Source organism: Carex rostrata, chromosome 31, assembly GCF_964058835.1.
Source record: "Carex rostrata chromosome 31, lpCarRost1.2, whole genome shotgun sequence".
Taxonomy (NCBI): Eukaryota; Viridiplantae; Streptophyta; class Magnoliopsida; order Poales; family Cyperaceae; genus Carex; species Carex rostrata.
Window position 1 is genome coordinate 5,793,592 of NC_135948.1, and position 21,557 is coordinate 5,815,148.

The window sequence follows — 21,557 nt, forward strand, 5'->3', positions numbered from 1 at the left end:
TAGACACTATTTAAAAGTTGAATAATAAATCTACAATTTTTTTTTAAATTTGAATACTATTTTTCAATTATGCATATATAATATAAAGTTGGATATACCATATTGGACTTAACCATAATTAAACATTTTGGACAAGAATTTTACAATACTGTATGAGTTTTTTTATTTTATTTTTCCTTGGGTACTAATATTGTGCGCGGGTATATAATTATTCTTTAAAAAAATAGTTTAGGTGGTCAACGAATTCAATCACACAGTCTTCAACCGTCAAGTAGCACTCATTATCATAATATATTTTATTTTATTTTAATATAATGGTTCAGTGTATTTGGATGAGGTTTCCTTAGACTTTAGCTAGATTCATCTTTTTACGGACCTCATCAAATTAATCACTCAAGTGGAAGTGGATCTTCCTGCATTCACACTTTGCTTTCACGTACTAATGACTAATGAGAGAGGTTTCTATCAACTGTTCAATATATTATCATATCATATGCATAAATATAGAATTCGTATCCTCTGCATTAACTCAAAAGTGAATCTTTTGAGTTAATGGATCCTGATCATCCGATCTGTTTTAAGATTCGTGCACACTAGATCCGTACTAATATTAAAGATCCCTTATATCATAAGCAGGGACCGGATTGGCTCCGTTTAAAATCCGACAGTTAATGCAGAGGATACACATTCATAAATGAGGAGGGATCCAATTACACTCTTTTTTGGTGACACCGGATTACACTCTATGTTTACAAAGTTCAAACAGTCGATCCAAACCGTTCAACTTGATGGATATGTTAAAATATGCTTGCAGATCAAATTTTACATTTTTCTGAATTTTATTATTATTTATTAAGATGGGTACAAAAATTCAACAGTCTAAATATAATAATTTTATTAAATACTTAATAAATTGTAAAAAAATTCCAAAAAAAAAAATATATATATAATTTGATCAGCAAGCACATTTTAACATATCTATTATGTTGAACGGTTTAAATCGACTGTTTGAAATTCAAAAATATTGAAAATAAAGAGTGTAATTCGGTGTCATAAAAAAAAAGTGTAATTGGATCCTCCTCTTCATAAATATATGTATCGCTAATTGATCTTATTTTATAATAATATGCGCTTTATCGAAATATTCTATGGAAATCAGATCTCGAAATATTCTACAGAAATATTTCGAAGCTGATAGAACTTCTATGATTCTATCGTCATTGTCCTTGTTACCACAGGCAAGACAGACAAGGTGGTTCTTATTCGACAAAAATAAAATAAAATAAAAGAAGGTTGTTCTTTGTTTGTTTTTTTCAATCATAGTTTAAATAGAGCTAATCAATTCATGCAACTGAATATTTTTAATTTAGACTAGATGCTAAGTAACTTGTTATAGATCGATCCATCCGATCAGAGTCAATTTTTTTTTTTTTTTTTTTTTTTGGACATTGACTCTTTTATTATTATTTTTCATTTTTCTGGTTAGGTACTGTTAGTTCAAGAGTTGTATATTATACAACTAATTTGAATAATAATTCATATAAATTTATCTGGTTAATTAATGTTGCCTGATCAAAACAGTGACAAATAATTAAGCAATAGTGCAAAACGGTCTCATATTTATAAGGGAAAAAATATCTCGCGTACACTGGAATCTAGTTACCTTTCTATTTTATACTTGATTTATTCATGAGATTAAATAGAAATAGTATAAGATATTTTTAAGCGAGGCATGCATGTGTGCAGCCTTATCCCCTGGAGAGAAATTGGTTCAACACTCGTTTCATTCACATTTCATGCATGATTTTTGGCCCCTTTGTTTCAAGTTATTTGATATTTTATAAATTATTTAAACTGAATATTAATTATAAAATCTGAATAATAAAGATAGTAACTATCGAAAATATTAGTATAAGAAACGTTTAGTATTCTTTTACATTTTTCTTATATAAAAAATAACAGCAGCAACAACAGTGACAATAACAACAACTAAGCCTTTAGCCCCAAACAAATTGAGATATACTAGAAATGAAATCCAATCACAATCATAAAATAAAAGATAAGTAGTACTTTATAAAATAAAGATAAGTAGTAATAAAATAGTAATAAAAATAAAAGTGAATATTAAAAAATAGCATAGTGAATTTATCATGCATTTATCTTCAAGGTTTCAACCGCTTTTGTTTTGTAAGAGTTTTCTCTCAAAAATCTTACATTCGGTAACCAACTGTGGTTAATATCAATCAATAGAGACTAAAATTTTAATAAAAATATAAATAAAGTTATTTTGACTTCATACAACACAACTCACAACTGAACCTTATTATTTGAGGAAAAGAAAAACCTTCGCCATTTCAAACTTAAGACCTGATTTATAAATAAAGTTATTTTGACTTCATACAACACACAACTCACAACTGAACCTTATTATTTGAGGAAAAGAATTGAAAACCTTCGCCATTTCAAACTTAAGACCTGATTTGAGGATAAACCTCTTATTAGAAGTTAGATACAACGCGGATCTCAATTTTTGCTTGTAATAAATAATAGTTGAGTTGCTTGCAATAAACAATTGGACCCTTGTACCGGAAACTAATTAAGCAGGATTCGTAGCAATAACCTTTGACCTTCAAGAATTAAAAATTGTGATATGACTTGTACCATTTCTTAATATAACAATTAATTTATCCTTTTTAAAGATATCCTAATAATCGTTTGAGACCAAATTATATTAGACAGAAGTTAAAAAAAGTTGTAACCGTGTACAAAAGTTTAAAAAAGTTGTGAACTATGTTCAAAATGCACATACAAAGTAGAACCCACTGACAGATGAGATAATTTTCTTCTGTATGATGATAAATCTTTCTGTTTTGAAAAACATCAGCTTAGTGGTGTAATAAGGTGATCAAAATTTCTTAATGTATTGTCACCTTTTTGCGTCACCTATTAAAAATGAAAGTTATATTTTTAAAACAATAAAGTACATTTCAATGGTTGATTCAAAGTTTCTTAGATGTACTAAATCTATAACGCTGACTTCGCTTCTCGTTTTCTTTATTATGAATTTGAAAATTTCTTCCCCATGAAGTGATGCTGTGATGAACAAAGACGAAAAAATGGAAAAAGGAAAGAGAATACAAATACTTAGTGGCAGAACTAGAATATTGAGATGAGAGGGGGCTAGAAAATAAAGTGTAGTGTAATTTTATTTTATAGAGGAGGCTAAAAGTATTAATACATATACAAATTATAAAACTCAATGGATAAAATTATAAATTTTCAATACATGAGAGTGGCTTAGCCTCCTTTTAATTCTATTACCTTCCGCCCCTGCAAATACCTCATTTAAAATTATCTTAAATAAATTATAGGATAATTATAACCTACTATATAAAAATATCTCATTTATACATATATTTTGTTTTTTCTTAGATTTTTGTTTTCTTTACGTGCCAGGTTTTGAAAAATCCACTAATTGTTATTCTTCCATCACTATCAAATATTGATAGATAATGCCATCAAGACGCTTCAGAATCACAAGAGCAAGCTGGGCAAAAACTTTTACTCGTAGAATATATTATAAAATAATAGAAGAAAAGAGAAATAGTAATTTGTAATTTAGATGTTAAACATATATTTTGTTTGTTCTTAGATTTTTATTTTCTTTCTGTGCCAGGTTTTGAAAAATCCACTAACTGTTATTCTTCCATCACTATTGAATATTGATAGATAATGCCATCGAGACACTTCAGAAGCACAAGAGCAAGCTAGGCAGAAACTTCTACTCATAGAATATATTATAAAAAAATAGAAGGAAAGAAAAATAGTAATTTATAATTTAGATGTTAAACATATATTTTATTTGTTCTTAGATTTTTATTTTCTTTCGGTGCCAGGTTTTGAAAAATCCACTAACTGTTATTCTTCCATCACTATTGAATATTGATAGATAATGTCATCGAGACACTTCAGAAGCACAAGAGCAAGCTAGGCAGAAACTTCAACTCGTAGAATATATTATAAAATAATAGAAGGAAAGAGAAATAGTAATTTATAATTTAGATGTTAAACATATATTTTGTTTGTTCTTAGATTTTTATTTTCTTTCCGCGCTAGGTTTTGAAAAATCCACTAACTGTTATTCTTCCACCACTATTGAATATTGATAGATAATGCCATCGAGACACTTCAGAAGCACAAGAGCAAGCTAGGCAGAAACTTCTACTCGTAGAATATATTATAAAATAATAGAAGGAAAGAGAAATAGTAATTTATAATTTAGATGTTAAACATATATTTTATTTGTTCTTAGATTTTTATTTTCTTTTCGTGCCAGGTTTTGAAAAATCCACTAACTGTTATTTTTCCATCACTATTGAATATTGATAGATAATGCCATCGAGACACTTCAGAAGCACAAGAGCAAGCTAGGCAAAAACTTCTACTCATAGAATATATTATAAAATAATAGAAGGAAAGAGATATAATAATTTATAATTTAGATGTTAAACATATATTTTGTTTGTTCTTAGATTTTTATTTTCTTTCGGTGCCAGGTTTTGAAAAATCTACTAACTGTTATTCTTCCATCACTATTGAATATTGATAGATAATGCCATCGAGACACTTCAGAAGCACAAGAGCAAGCTAGGCAGAAACTTCTACTCGTAGAATATATTATAAAATAATAGAAGGAAAGAGAAATAGTAATTTATAATTTAGATGTTAAACATATATTTTGTTTGTTCTTAGATTTTTATTTTTTTTCCGTGCCAGGTTTTGAAAAATCCACTAACTGTTATTCTTCCATCACTATTGAATATTGATAGATAATGCTATCGAGACACTTCAGAAGCACAAGAGCAAGCTAGGCAGAAACTTCTACTCATAGAATATATTATAAAAAAATAGAAGGAAAGAGAAATAGTAATTTATAATTTAGATGTTAAACATATATTTTATTTGTTCTTAGATTTTTATTTTCTTTCCGTGCCAGGTTTTGAAAAATCCACTAACTGTTATTCTTCCACCACTATTGAATATTGATAGATAATGCCATCGAGACACTTCAGAAGCACAAGAGCAAGCTAGGCAGAAACTTCTACTCGTAGAATATATTATAAAATAATAGAAGGAAAGAGAAATAGTAATTTATAATTTAGATGTTAAACATATATTTTGTTTGTTCTTAGATTTTTATTTTCTTTCCGTGCCAGGTTTTGAAAAATCCACTAACAGTTATTTTTCCATCACTATTGAATATTGATAGATAATGCTATCGAGACACTTCAGAAGCACAAGAGCAAGCTAGGTAGAAACTTCTACTCGTAGAATATATTATTAAATAATAGAAGGAAAGAGAAATAGTAATTTATAATTTAGATGTTAAATATATATTTTGTTTGTTCTTAGATTTTTATTTTCTTTCCGTGCTAGGTTTAAAAATTCACTAATTGTTATTCTTCCATCACTATCAAATATTGATAGATAATGCCATCGAGACACTTCAGAAGCACAAGAGCAAGCTGGGCAAAAACTTTTACTCATATAATATATTATAAAATAATAGAAGGAGAGAGAAATAGTAATTTGTAATTTAGATGTTTAGAAAGGAGAGAATTCGATTTCTCCTCAAGACTTTGCAGTTTTTGTAAAGATTTAAAAAAAAAAATTTAGATCCTTAGATAGACAGGAAAAAGATTCCCGTCTCAACCTTTATTTTTCTATTGTCTTGAATTCGCTATGGCCTTAAATAATTTTACAACATGTTGTATAGTGAAATTACAAAAAGAATGAAGTTTAGGACCAATTTATAGTGTGTAAAGACTTCATAGGATCTAAGATGATCTGAAAAGAAAAAACCACACTTTCAATCGGGAGAAATATTTTTCGATCCAAAATTTGAATGAGAGAAATATTTTCAGTCCATCTGTACATCTAAATTTCATTTTTTTTTTTCCCTTTTTCTCTATTATTTTATAATATTTTGTATAAATAAAATGTTCTCAAGCCGAAGTGGATCTGGATATGAAACGGATTAGTTGCTTGGTAACAAAGCATATATATCGATAAATGACAAAATATTAAAAATGTACAAGAAAGAAATCAAACACAATCACTCTCATGAAGTTTTCTTTCCTCTTTTTATTTTATTAATTCAAAATAAAATTACAGAGTATTTTTCTGTCTTATTCTTGACACTCATATTTATCTATTTTCAACACCTTTGTGACGAATTGACTCAAATAAAATTCTGAATTAATTTTGATTTATTTACAAATCTTGTTACTTAAATATTTTAATATATTTGTATGCATTATAATACAAACTGTTTTCAATTATATTTGAATCAAAAAATTTAGATCTTGTCGAATTATGAATTTTTCACTATCACATTATTAATGGTGGATATATAATTAAGTTGGTAGCCGTTCATTTAGAAAATGGTTTCACAAACTATACCACATTGACTTCGCAACTTCTGTGAAGATTTAAAAAATAAAATAAAAACAATACCACGTTACATACACAGTGCATCCATGAATACTACCGTAATTACAATCAAATTCATCTTCAGTTCATTATTATATTTTTTTTAAGTATGCAAATATTATATGTCTCATGGGTGTCACCTTGTGCAATATTATAACAAAATTTAAATTCGTCACGCTTGAATTGATAATGGTCTCTCCGTTGCTGTTTGGTCCGATTTTTTTAAAAATACCCAAAAATAAATTATTTTATTAAAAATAACCAGGTTCTGAGTGGAATTTTAAAAATACCCAGGTCGCACATTTTTTCCTCACCCTGGAATTTTTATTCCGGGCCGCGGAAAAAATTCGCGCTCCGAAATTTTTTTTTTTTATTTTTTTTGGAGAAAGAAAATATTGTTTTTTTGGACCAACTTTGCACCTCTGGTTAACATATCAAAACACTTTCAAAAATCATGAAAATTTACCGACATGCATTCTTGACTTCATAGAACAAGACTGTGAAGTTTCATACAAAATCTCAAAACAGATCGTGAGATATCGGTTCTCAAAAATTGCCTGAACTGCTGAAGGAGTGCTTCTGAGCCCAAATTTGTACTTCTTGTTAACATATCAAAACACCTTCAAAAATCATAAAAATTTACCGACATGCATTCTTAACTTCATAGAATAAGACTGTGAAGTTTCATACAAAATCTCAAAACAGATCGTGAGATATCGGCTCTCAAAAATTGCCCGAACTGTTGAAGGAGTGCTTCTGAGCCCAAATTTGCACCTTTGATTAACATATCAAAACACCTTCAAAAATCATGAAAATTTACCGACATCCATTCTTGACTTCATAAAATAAGACTGTGAAGTTTCATATAAAATCTCAAAACAGATCGTGAGATATCGGTTCTCAAAAATTGCCCGAACTGCTGAAGAAGTGCTTCTGAGCCCAAATTTGCACCTCTGATTAACATATCAAAACACCTTCAAAAATCATGAAAATTTACAGACATGAAACAAGAATGTAAAGTTTCATACAAAATCTCAAAACAGATCGTGAGAAGGATGGAAAGAAAATGATCAAAAATATTCTATCAGTCTTTTTTTTTTTTTTTGAAAACTGAAAGATTTTCAATTATAGAGAATCTATAGAAAAGAAAAAAAGCCCGCTATCAGAGTTGAACCGATGACCATCGCATTACTAATGCGATGCTCTAACCTCTGAGCTAAGTGAGCTCACATAAGAAAAAAAACTGTTGAAATTCAAAAAATCTCAAATATGTTATATAAAATTTGAAAAGATTGGTCTTAATAAAAAATAAAAAAATAAAAAAATAAAGAAGAATAGATAAATATACAATCTAAATTCGATTCAATCAATTTTTGAGTTTCATTTGAAAAAAAAGTGAATAAATTGAAAAAAGATAAATATAGAACTCTCGATTATTTAATACTCGTTCATATATCTATGTATACTTTATACATAGATATCTCGAAATGGTTAAGATTAATAATTAATATAGGAGATGGCTAGATAATTAGTTACTCATCTCATATGAGTAATATATGGTATGATTTGATTCGTAGGAATAAGATATAGATTATCTTTGGGAGAGATGGCTGAGTGGTTGATAGCTCCGGTCTTGAAAACCGGCATAGTTCTTCGAACTATCGGGGGTTCGAATCCCTCTCTCTCCAATTATTTTTTGCAAAAATTGGTTTTTTTCATTTGTTTTTTTTCCCTTATCCTTTCTTTCATAGAAAGGAAGGCTCGGCTAGATGCCGAGCCAGAACAAAAAAAAACAATAGAATAGATATAGAAAATCTCAGTTAAGAGGAGTCATGAAAAGAACGGGTTCCAAATCACAATCGATTCCTTTTTCAAACCCTGCTGCAGCTGCACAGGCCCTTCCCGCATGCCACAAATGTCCTACAAAAAAGAAGAACCCTAGAACAAAATGAGAGGTCGCTAACCAACTTCTAGGAGAGACATAATTGACTGCATTGATCTCCGTAGCTACACCACCCATAGAATTTAAAGAACCTAAAGGAGCATGAGTCATATATTATGCCGAACGTCGTTCTTGCCAAGGTTGTATGTCTTTTTTTAGCCTGCTCAAGTCCAAACCATTTGGACCCCTTAGAGGTTCTAACCAAGGAGCACGAAGATCCCAAAAACGCATCGTTTCTCCTCCAAAAATAACCTCTCCAGTTGGGGAACGCATTAGATATTTATCATATATTACGATCTGTTTTGAGATTTTGTATGAAACTTCACAGTCTTGTTCTATGAAGTCAAGAATGCATGTCGGTAAATTTTCATGATTTTTGAAGGTGTTTTGATATGTTAACCAGAAGTGCAAATTTGGGCCAAAAAAACAAAAAAACAATATTTTCTTTTTCCAAACTCTAAAAAAAATCCGGGCTGCAGAAAAAACCCGCGCTCGGAATAATAAATTTAAAAAATAAATAAAAATTTCAGGACGCGAATTTTTTCCGCGGCCCGGAATAAAAATTCCGGGGCGCGGAAAAAATGTGCGGCCTAAGTATTTTTAAAATTTCACTCAGAACCTGATTATTTTTAATAAAATAATTTTTTTTGGGTATTTTAAAAAAAATCGGCTGTTTGGTTGTCACATGAAATTTCGAATTTAATCAAAGGCCGTACTCACCTGATACAATAAAGTGTCTAGTTTGATTATATTTTGAACAATTTTTTTTTGGTTCATATTTTTTGAAAAATTAATAGAGACAGAAAATAATTTCACAAATAATGTATTCAAATTACTTTTACAATAGGTTAGTTGTTTAATATTTCAAGTCCAGAGAAAATTTATATCCTCCGAGAGGAGATATCCGGTCCCACTATTATTCGGACACCGGAAATAGCACAAAATTATATAATTTGTCTAATCAAAATAAAATTTTCATATGGTTTAAGAATCTAAATTATAATTTGGGTAGGCAAAAGTAATTTGATAAGACAAGACACAATATCTTTCTTCATGAAGGACCTGATAGATCTCCTACTTTTTTATAAGTGTTCATTGGTACCGATTGGGATACCACAGGATGGGGATGGTCGTCATCAGGAATCTTCTCACTCTTTGGCATATGGAGCAATGCACCATACATGGATCATCTCTTCAACGAAAAAAAAAACTTTGGAAAATAAATGTATCAATGAACACAAGAATTTTTATGTGACTAATGTTAGATAATAAAATCTTGACACAGGAGGTACTTACCTACAGAGGTTGTCTTGTTCCCATGGGTTGCTATTTCTGTGAGAAAGACATTGTCGAGACAAAGGACCATATCATGTGAGAGTGCAGTTACGCAAAACGATTTTGGAGGGGACTAATGGCACAACATGGGGTCACTTATTGAGAGGGAGAGAACATACAACATCTATGGGAGCATGCAAAACTGGAACTTCAGAAAAGACGGAGATCGATTTGGCATGTGGTATGGGTGGCTGGGTCGTGGGCACTCTGAAGAGAAAGAAACATATGCCTATTCTTGAACAGACGTAAACCGGTCCCGTATTTGATCAACAATACCACCCTTGAAATGGAGAGTTGGTTACATAATGACCGACTTCATTTTATTGCTTTAGATCGGCTTAACAAATTTTACATTTTTAATGAAAATACCCCATCAATTGTACAAAGTGATCAAGGGATTTTTTTAGCTTACATTTGTAAATACTTTTGTTTTATCAATATATATGTTGTCGCACTTTGCCGACAATCATAAAAAAAAAAATTCAAGTAGGCAAATTAGATTTTTTTTCTAAATAGAAAAAGAAATCATTTAAACAAAACAAGCACTAGCATCTTGGATTTTTGAAAATAAGCTCCACCATAGCAGTATTACGGTTAGGGCTGCAAAAAAAAATTCGTAGTACGTGATTCGATTCGAGTTTGATTTGAAAAAGTTTGTAAAAAATTTGATTCGAAATAGTTCGAAATTAATTCAAACTGGACCTAGTTCGTGAACTATTTTAGTTCAAAATTCAAAGTAACGTGAACCGTTGATTTCCGTTGATGACTTATGTTCGCTGATTACTTAAAAGTTAAAACATAAGGCAGTCCAGCCATAAGTCATAACTCGTAAGTCATAATCCTCGCTCTCAGTTCTAAAACCCTATATGACTTTCACCTCTCGCTTTCGGCGACTACGATCACTCTTCCTTGTCGTAAAAGATTCGAAATTGAGTTCATAAAAAATTCGATTTGAAATTAATTCAAACCAAACTCAAACTAAGATAAGTTCGATTCAATTTGATTCGTTTGCAACCCTAATTAAGGTAGAGTGTGGAGTCTAATGTAAAATAATATAAGCACTTTTTGCTATGGCGGAGGTAGGACTGGCAAAAAAGCTCGTGACTCGTGGCCCGCTTGGTATTCGCCCGTGACTCGATCGGTAACAGCTCATTCGTTAGTGGATCGAGTTAAAATTAGCTCGCTTGGTACATACTCAAGCCAGAATTAATGAGTTTGAGTTTGGCCTGGCTCGACACGAGCCAGCTCGGTCGTTAACGAGCTATTTAATATACATAGTTTAATAGTTTAATCGGATCCCTTCACTTCAGATTGGAGATATTATGGTCTATGGATGTTATAGCCAATGTTATGGCAATTGCATTCTGGACTGTGTTTAAGTTGATTGGTAATTTTGTATGGAATATGTGTGAATTAATTATAAGCAACTAAGTTAATTTGTATGAATTTGTTGATTTTGTATGCATGAATTTATTCTGTGAATATGTTTGTATGAATTTAAAATTTTGATATATTTGTATGTATAAATTTAGCTGTAAAGTTAATTTATAGTAGTTGATTTGCATAATTACAATTGAATTAAGAATATTCCTCATTAATTAGTAATATAAATATTATTTTGTTTTAGTCCTAATTGATAAGATGTGTTATGAAAATTTAAGATATAGCAGAAAAAAAATATACAAATTTATAAATCTGCCAAGCTAGTAACAAGCTAACTCGGCTCGCTCGGACAGGCCACGAGTCAGTCTTGAGCAATAATTTTAGCTCGGGACCTAAAATCCAAACTTGCTCGCTCAGCTTGATACACCAACAAGCCGAGTACAAGTGTGACCTAGCTCGCTCTTTAACAGCTCGTTGCCACCCCTAGGCGGAGGAGGTGGAATCCAATGTAAAATGAAACAACCACCGAACTGTGCACCCAATATGTTCCATTCTGGAGCTTATTTTTGAAAATCCAAAATGTTGCATGCTTGTTTTTGTTTAAACGAGTTTTTTTTTTAAAGTACGGCAAATTTTGATGGTTTAATTTGTAATTCAGTTTTATAACTTTGTTTCCTTCAACGAAACGGGCATCTAAATTACCAACTGCCCTGCTGCATGTAAAACTAGGCCTTAGGTATGTGCTATGCATAGTACCATACTCAATACCAGATGTATCTAGAATAAATTCAATATACACAGTTATAAACCAAAAAAAAAAAGTTAACTAGTTAATCAGTAAATACATTTAGCTGCTAGCACCATATCAAACAAATGTAAATCTAGCTATAGTGAACTAAAAAAATATGCATTAATTGGGACCTAGTCATATACAGGGCTGGCCCTGGTGCTGGGCAGTCAGGGCGACCGCCCCGGGCCCCAAGATTTATGGGGCCCCAAAAGAAACAAAAATATTTTGCATATATTAAAAAAAATTAATCTGTATATATTAAAAATAAATAAAATATTACGGCCCAAACTTTGAATATTCAAAGGGTTCAAACTTTTCTATAAATAAGTATGATCTATTGACATATCAATAAAAAAATTGTATATATCAGTATTTTAAATAACGGTATGCGCTTGTCGAACGAACGAGATACTGTCAAGCAATTAATCGGTATGCGGCCGATTAATTAGAATTATGTGGACAATTTTGTATTTTCATTAAAATTATGTGTATATATTCATAATTTATTAAAAAAATAATTTATTTAACTCATCAAACTTATCAAATAAACTTAATTTAACTTAGTTCTATTATTATAATATGAAACTACGCTTAACAATACACACACACTTTACATATGTGTAAGTAACACATTTATTTAATTAATTTTTTTTTCGAGAATTAAGCATTTTCAAACACTAACAATATATTATTTGAAAGACATGAAACATTCCAACATAAAATCACTAAAGTTAGTTTGTAATAACAACTTAATTTAATATATGAACATGATGTACTAATTGAAAAAATTACATCAGTAAGTAAGAAAAATATATAGTATATATATAATAGAGGAATTAATCAATTAATTCAAAATAAGTAAGAAGAAAAAACATATATAAAAAATTGAATGTATAGCCAAGCACAAATAAAATTGCAATACATGTTTGTGATACTTATTATCACACAGTTACAGAAAAAAAATAATCATTGGAATAAATGAAAATAAATGAGAATAAACGGAAAAAACGGACAATCAAACGAGAATAAACGAAATAATTGGAAATAATCGAGAATAATCGGCCAATTAATCGGAAAAATTCACTAATAGACCTCCGATAAGTGTATTCATAACTGTTTGACAGCCATTAACAATTAAACAGACATATAATAGGCCGTTAACCCCCTTTTTTACAACACTGGTATATATAAAGGATCGAAAAATTTATTCCGCCCCGGGTCCCAAAATCTTCAGGACGGGCCTTGGTCATATAACATACTTCCTCTCCGAATAGGAGAGCAGGACCCTGTGATTCAATATCGAACCGTTTATCTGTGTTGAGATCCGTGCATGAAAAAATTAAACGGTTCGATTTTGAATAACAGGGTCCTGCTCTCCTATTTGGAGAGCAACGGAGTTGGTTCCATTTTTTTCATGGTTAATATAATTTTACATTTTTTGGTCTTTTTTTCGGTACATCGTAAACAAGAAAAAAAATATTTCTTGAGTCAAAATATTTGCATTGAAAGAAAATAGTCCATTATCACCTTCATCAGTGAATTGATCTAGACTTATTATAAGTATCACCTTCATCAGTGCAAATAATAGTCCATTATCATCTTTATTACCAAGTGATTTTTTTACATGTTGACTGATTGTTGGTACTTGGTACACTTTAATCCTAACTTTCCAGTAATTTTATATTTCTACTGACAGTTGATTTGGTACATGAACTCAGACAAATAAATAATGGTCCCTAGGAATTAATTAAAGGAAAAATTTCTAGTATATCCACGTAAACTTTTAAAATAATTAATTCTTTTATGAAAATATCTTAATATTTAATATACTCATAGAAATTTAACATTTTTTTTTATCTCATTTTATTCATGAATTTGTTATTTAAACAAATATACCTTTCGTTTCAAATTGAGATTAGATGTTCCTTTAAATTAGCTACATGATTGAATTGAATAAGAGAAAAAAGAAAAAAGAAGAAGAAAAGAATACATCTTCATCTTCTTCATCTCGCGTCTAAACTCATTTGCTGAACGGAGACTAGTTCTCATTGGATCATATCATCTCAAAATTTATTTCACAAATAAATGAATAATGTATTCAAAATATTGCAATATATTTTTTTCTTAAAGCTTCGCATAAGCAGGGTTCAAACACTCAAACTTTAGGTAATCATAGAGATAACTATACTTCTAAGACTTTTTTCTAACCAACTGTGCTACTATCCCGCCTCACTTTTACAATATATTAGTTGTCTAATATTGCATGTCGAGAGGAAAATTGTATTCTCCGAGAGGAGATATCCGGTCCCACTATTTTTCAGAGACCGGAAATAGCGCAAATTTCTAACATATAATTTATTTAATCAAAATAAAAAAATTATATGGTTGAAGAGTAGGCCTAAAATTCAAACGAAGTATCTAAATTAAAACCGTCAGAACGACAGTTGAGGCCGAAGTAGGCCTTAAATTACTTGAAAGTATTGGGCTTATATTTATTACTATTCAGAAATGTACCAAAAGCTGAGGCGCAATAACGGCCCATTAATAAATTGGAGGATTTGTTTCGGAGTTTAGAAAATTGGAGATCTTTATCATTTTCGCTTTTTCCTCCTAGTCGCGCCCAAACCGTGACACGCTGACGTGGAGCTCTCCATTGATGGCGAACTACTGAACTACTGATCCCCTCTTCTCTCTCCAGTTCTCAGTAAAATCTTTCCATTGGGCGCCCACGTAACCCTGACCCATGGCGATGGCATCGGAGGCATGCGCTCTATTTCTCGGTCATGTCCCGAGATATTGCAAGGTTGTCCCTCCAATTGGTTTCTCTCGTCGCTTTATTGCTGTCTCGTGTAAGATGCGCCACAGGAATTTCAGGTGCCTCTCTCTCTCTGTCTAACGCAAACGAGTTAACTTCTTTAAACAGTTCAATTTTCACTTTATTTGATTGGTTGTGATCATGAATCATATGTGAGATGGAATAAATAAATAATTTTCTATTTTTTTAATAAAAAAATGTTTGTTGATTGATTCCTTTTTGTATGCTCTTTAGGAAAATTTTACTGAATTAGTAAAAACTATTTTAAGGCCAATGCAGTTAATTCTTCATTACTAGCAGTAAAATCTAGTCAGTAAGACTTTCTGTATTGTGTTTGTCAGATACATATTTATCAGTATCAATTATGTTCTGTTACCATTTTTTACTTCACTGTGGGATTGAGTACTGACTAGTATCAAATGCATGTACAGTCCAAAGATAAATAGGCAAACTAAACGGGCCCTGCCAAGTCAGTTGAAGTTAAGGGCTGACCTGGACCCACTTTCCAGTGAGACTGATAACTTTGTTGATAACAACAAAACAATCGATGAGAGAGTTTCTACTGGAGAGGATGAAATAAAAGAGGTACTACCACCAATGCTCTCTTAATTTTGGGTTTGAGCATTGTTCTTAATTTATTATGTCAACAATTAAGTCTAATATTTTTTTTTACTAGATTCAGAAAGATGAAGGCACATCAGAACCCCCAACCTTACCTCTTCAAGATTTAATGAAAATGATCAAGAATGCAGAAGAAAGTGTGTACTTTTTTATTTGTAAACCTTGTTCCGAATTTCTTTTCTGTTATTCTGTCAAACATTCTAATAATTCTGATTTTTCTTTTTCCTTGTTACTTTAGATATTCTCCTCTTGAATGAAGCACGTATTAAAGCACTAGAAGAAGTAGATAAAGTTCTTGCTGAAAAAGAGGCCTTACATTCGGAAATTAAAATTTTGGAAACAAAATTAGCCGAAACTGATTCAAAACTAAAAGTTGCAAATCAAGAGGAGGCTGACACCAAGCTTTTAGAAGCACAACTTAAGCAATTTGAAAGTCAAATCTCTTCTTTGAGCGACACTCGTAGTACCAGGACCAGGACCAATACCAGTAGTGATTCTTCTCTTCTCAGTGAAATTAACACTCTCAGCATAGAGAATTCTGTACTTAAGTCAAAAGTTGAGGAGCTGAAAGAAAAAGAAAAGAGGGTAGAGATGCTAGAGAGAGAAAAATGTCAACTGGAGGCATCCATCAAAGACTTACAAGAGAGAGTTGCACAGACTGAAGAAGATGAAAATAAATTTAATGAAGAATTACAAAAAAAGGTGAAAACCTTAGAGGAACAACTTAGGGTTTCTGACAAGGAGATAAACGCTCTCATGAAGTTGTATGAAGAATCAGTGGAGGAATTTCAGAAAACTCTGGACAAGTTAAAAGAGGAGAGCGAGAAGTCGGTACGTGACTTGAAGGAAGTTTCGTGGGAATTTTGGAGCTTCTTATCTCTCATGGTTGATGGCTGGTTGCTTGAGAAGAAGATCTCAGTTGCTGATGCAGAGAAGCTTAGGAACCTAGTGATGAAAAGAGATTTGTACTTACGAGAGACATATTTGTCTTGCAAGGGGTTGAATGAAAGTGAAATCATTGCCAACTTTTTGAAACTGACATTACCAAGGAATAGGTATGCTATTTTCCTTCTCTAACTTTGTGACTTTCTTTTCGGTAAGGTAATTTCATATATTCCCGGTACATTGTCAAAAAGTCAAGAATACCCTTACAAATCAAATATCATTTGTATGTGAGAATCATGGAAAGTTATTTAATGCATGCCTTTATGTCCTCATTCACTTCAAGAGGAGTGCAAATACCTCTCCTATCTAAATATTAACCTCTGCACAAGTGAGCAAGAAAAGAGTGGTTTCTGGCACTTCCGTATATATTATGAAAAGAGAGCAACTGTGATATCTTTTTTATGCTTCTGAGCAGTATGTGAGATTTTTCTCCCTTTTGCAGTGTACATAAAAGAAGATATTTTTCTTTTTCGTTTGGATAATAATGGCATTGTATGCAAAAAAAAAAAATAATACTATGTTGAATTGGCGATGTGGGAGTAACTTCTATTTCTCTAAACTCAGTTCTGGATTGCATGTGGTCCACATAGCAGCAGAGATGGCACCAATAGCAAAGGTAAAACAGTAGCTTCTTTGTATTACCAAAGTATTGTTATCGGTGTAGAGCAGCAGTACTAATATGTAAATGTTATCTTGATAAAACTGTACAGTAAACAAATAAGAATTTGTCTACTCTTTTAAGGTTGGTGGGTTAGGTGATGTTGTATCGGGTCTCTGTAAAGCACTTCAGCGAAAGGGGAACCTGGTGGAAATTATTTTACCCAAGTATGATTGCATGGATCACGACCGAGTTCAAGATCTCAAGGTATATGCCTTGTAATTTTAATTCATGCAGATATTTTAAGTCAAATCAAGACTTACTACAAAGGATGCACACATTTATGACGCAGGTATTACATGAAACTGTGGAGTCATATTTTGAAGGTCAGCTTTTCCAAAACAAGATTTGGGTCGGCATTGTGGAAGGTCTATGAGAATCTTTTTCTTATCATTTTTAGTAACGATATCCAAGTTTTTTTTAGCTTGCTGGCATAGTTTTCTGAATTGTCATAGTAAGGCTATAGCCAAGTATACTCTGTAAAATTGGTCAATTTCTTAGCACAAGACAAGTATACTCCTAAAATAAACATGATTTTTATATTTTCCATATCCTTTTTTACTTGAAAAGATGCTCAAACCTCCTTCCATCCTCACTAATATTATGAAGAGGAGGATGCAAGGTACCTATCAGGTTACAGGGATGGGCATGCCATTAAATGAACTTGAGATGTATAAGCAGGTCACAAAATGCCTCCACAGACTGTCTTTTGCCATAAGAAAACTGTGTCTTCTGGATGTATACTATTTGCAACAACAGTAACATATTTCGAGGTTAAAGTGAGAATTGATTTACTTTTCAGGGCTACCTGTGTATTTCATAGAGCCACTACATCCAGCCAAGTACTTCTCGAGGGGGAAATTCTATGGAGATGGAGATGACTTTAGAAGATTTATGTATTTTAGCCGGGCAGCTCTTGAATTACTTCTTGAGGCCAAGAAGAAACCCGACATAATACACTGTCATGATTGGCAGACTGCTTTTGTTGTAAGCTCTCCCACTATTGACCCAAAAAAATTAACATCAACATTTTGCTTTAACAAAATTGGTTTTCTTTTTGCAAAAAGACACCCATATTTATACCTACTAGCAGAAAACACTGAAAACTTTTTGCTATTCTAAAAGAGAAGGCACCGATTTCAAAAATATTTTAAGTTTGTCACTTCCATTATGCTTGGTGAATACCATAATTGTTGCAGTTTTTTTCAGAGTGATTTCTGTAGATAGATAAAACAAAAATTAGAGGAAAAGGAGAAATCAAGGTAGACAAATTCAATAGAGGAATGATGTAGTCTAATTTGGTTGGAGTTTTCTAGGGAGCGACAGCAGAGTGATCATTCTTTTTACTCACACTTGGTGCTCATTGTGGCTATGGGTGCTTGATATGCCAGAAATAACATATGTTTTCCGCAAATGTTGATAACAGTGTTTTTCTTTTCTTTTTTTAGTTTTTAGTTTTTTTTTTTAATAGGAGTATGACACTAAATTGAGTCATTAACTTCTAATCTAAACCAAACCCAACCTGTCAGCATATTAAGAAATCTAGGTAGCTAGCTTACAGGTTACTGAGTCGGAGTAGTTGAGTGTCTGGGCAGGGTCAACATTCCCACAATTGATCTGCTTGCTTCTATGTATCAATTTATGTTCTAGATATATTTTATAGTTTATCCACTAATTACTAATATCTTTTTCAGTATATAGATCAGTTGGTTCAGTAATCCTCTTACGTTCTTTCAAACAACAGCTTTTCTGGTTTCTAGAAGTCATCTTTATTTTGTATTAATAACAATACTTTTTTTTTTTTCTTTTCAGGCCCCACTTTACTGGGATATATTTGCAAACAGGGGCTTGAACTCAGCTAGGATATGTTTTACATGTCACAATTTTGAGCACCAAGGTTCAGTTCCTGCTCATGACCTGAAACCGTGTGGGCTTGATGTGGATCACTTAGATAGGCCTGATAGGTTGCAAGACGATTCATCACATGGTAGAATCAATGCTGTTAAGGTAAGATAGTTTTTTTTTATAGAAAGTTGTAGAAATATCATGCCGCCTATTAAAGCAGAAAGTATATGGGCCTACAAAGCAAAAGACTATATACATTATTTGTGAATTATATCACCCAACTCCTGTTTTAGTTTTGTGAGATAAAATACAAAACCTTCTTTTGATCTTTATTTGGTTCAGAAACCACTGAAGAGAGGGTACCTTCTGTCTATAAGTAGATGGGAAGAGAGTTATAGATGTTAGTTTCATCTTTTGTAGGGCTATACCTTATATTTTTCATGCCTTCAAAAGTGCATACACAATGTAATCACTGAAAGTTAGTAGATAAGTAATGTGAACTTGTATATTATATTTAGTGATTTACTTGTTTTCTTACTGATTTAGTCATTTTTGGTTTGTTTTTATTGTACAGGGGGCTATTGTGTATTCTAACATTGTAACAACTGTTTCACCAACCTATGCTCAAGAGGTTCGCTCTCCTGAGGTAATTAAACTTATTAATCTAAAATGCGAAATCTTCTATCTGCAGTGTCAATTTTTTTTGCCTCTGTGCTTATTTTGTATTATTATTTATTTTTAGGGGGGAAGGGGTCTACATCTTGCTCTGAAAACTCACTCCAGAAAGTTTTTTGGTGTCCTAAATGGAATTGATACCGACACATGGAATCCCCGTACCGATAATTTTATTAAGGCTCAGTATAGTTATGATGATCTACAAGGGAAGCTTATTAACAAAGATTATATCAGGAAGCAACTTGGGCTCTCCACTAGTAATCCGTCTCAACCACTTGTAATTCTCTCTTTTTCTAAGTTTAATATATATTTTTTTTATTTGATCCTTTTCTGTGATTTTTTGCATTCTTATTGCTTTTTCCCCCTCACTGAATTAGGTTGGTTGTATAACAAGGCTGGTACCACAAAAGGGAGTGCACCTCATAAGGAATGCCATGTACAAAACCTTGGAATTGGGAGGTCAATTTGTGCTTCTTGGTTCCAGCCCGGTTCCACATATACAGGTTACATTCTTTTGTTTGGTATCTATTAGAAAAGATAAATTATTATATAATAATTATTTATTATGCTGAATTTTATGGATTACAGAAGGAATTTGAGTCGATTGCTGAGAATTTCAAGAGCCATGCTGATGCTCGACTGATATTAAAATATGATGATGTATTTTCACATTTGATATATGCAGCTTCCGATATGTTTATTATTCCCTCTATTTTCGAGCCTTGTGGTCTTACACAGGTAAAGAATCCAACCATGCATATAGAAAAGAAACATTATACAAAAAAAGGAAAAGGAATGCTAACAATCACCCCAATAGAATATAACTCTTGCTTTATGCTTATCTTTGCTTTATACAGATGATAGCAATGCAATACGGATCCATTCCCATTGCAAGAAGAACGGGAGGATTGAATGACAGGTATGGGCAATAACGTAATATTTCTCTAAGGTTATTTATTGATTTTACAGTTGGTCAAGTTTGTCACCGGTTAACTTATTTTATACTTTGTTTCAATCTTGTATCACCCTTTTGGTTTGCATTTAAGGCACACATTATGCTTGCAATTCACTTGCAATAATCAAAGTCAATCAAGCTTAAATCACAGTCAACTGTCTACATGTAGACACAAACAATATACAATTAAATTTTCAGATTTGAGAATAAATTAATGTAAAAATTCTTGCATAACTGATGCTTAATTTGAGAAATGCTTTTATCTGCCAGTGTATTTGATCTCGATAATAATTCGATACCAGCGGAGTTGAGAAATGGCTTCACCTTTGTCAATGCTGATGAGCAGGTACACAATTTCTCTTTTTCAAAAGTGAAATTTTACAAATTGAAAACTTTCTACGGAGGTCTATATTGTTGATACTTCTTGCAGAGTTTAAATGGTGCAATGGAAAGGGCATTTAAGTACTACAAACAAAATCCTGAGGGATGGCAAGAATTGGTGAAAAGGGCCATGACTATTGATTTCAGCTGGGAATCATCAGCATCGCAATATGAAGAGCTTTATCAGAAGTCTCTTGCTAGAGCTAGAACCTTTGCTCAGACATAATTTTATTTTCCGATGTTCTATTTTCCGTTCTGGTTGAAAAAAAAAAAAAAAAGGTTGGGGTGGGGTGGGGGGTCCTAATGATTAGGATATGTTTCCAAATAAAATATCATTTCCTCAATTTCAAAAAATATAACTAACATTATCTGCTTATGTGTAGCCAAGATGAAAGAATAAGTATATTTGGAATAAATACAAGTTCATATATCTAAATAGCTTCTTGTATTTTTTTTTATTGTATATGTCATTTCATTTGGATAAAGAAAAATGTACATAGCGCTGTTTTGCATCTTATTCGAGATCTACATTCTGGCGGAATGGTTTTTTATGTACTTACATTTATTTTGATTCTCATATCCAACGCGCGTTATACGTGCAAAATTTTTGTCATCATGAACAAAAACTTTTAAAAGATCTATTGGTAATGCAGGAGCACATTTATGATGCTTGGGTATAATCTTTCTTTACGCGAAAAAGGTCTCAAGTCTAGACACCGT

At 31.8% G+C, this 21,557-nt stretch overlaps 1 protein-coding gene and 2 non-coding genes across 4 annotated transcripts; 2 read left to right on the forward strand and 1 right to left on the reverse strand.

Moving 5' to 3' along the window:
• Positions 1 to 7,645: 7,645 nt before the first annotated feature.
• Positions 7,646 to 7,718, reverse strand: TRNAT-AGU (transfer RNA threonine (anticodon AGU)). The gene has a single exon. It is a non-coding gene; the product is annotated as a tRNA-Thr (tRNA).
• Positions 7,719 to 8,092: 374 nt separating this feature from the next.
• TRNAS-UGA (transfer RNA serine (anticodon UGA)) lies at positions 8,093 to 8,180 on the forward strand. The gene has a single exon. It is a non-coding gene; the product is annotated as a tRNA-Ser (tRNA).
• A 6,333-nt stretch (positions 8,181 to 14,513) lies between these two features.
• Positions 14,514 to 21,328, forward strand: SS4 (starch synthase 4). Of its 2 annotated transcripts, none has more exons than XM_078295882.1 (16): positions 14,514 to 14,816; positions 15,189 to 15,342; positions 15,434 to 15,515; positions 15,617 to 16,433; positions 16,888 to 16,939; positions 17,066 to 17,188; positions 17,274 to 17,349; positions 17,784 to 17,968; positions 18,794 to 18,988; positions 19,401 to 19,472; positions 19,569 to 19,778; positions 19,879 to 20,004; positions 20,090 to 20,239; positions 20,359 to 20,420; positions 20,727 to 20,802; positions 20,887 to 21,328. In XM_078295882.1, exons 1-16 carry the CDS (start codon positions 14,686 to 14,688, stop codon positions 21,061 to 21,063), a joined length of 2,688 nt encoding a protein of 895 aa, XP_078152008.1. In that variant the 5' UTR covers positions 14,514 to 14,685; the 3' UTR covers positions 21,064 to 21,328. The 2 variants fall into 2 exon arrangements, with proteins under 2 accessions (XP_078152008.1, XP_078152009.1); XM_078295883.1 differs by having other exon boundaries at positions 14,520 to 14,816; positions 15,440 to 15,515.
• The last annotated feature ends 229 nt before the right edge of the window (positions 21,329 to 21,557 follow it).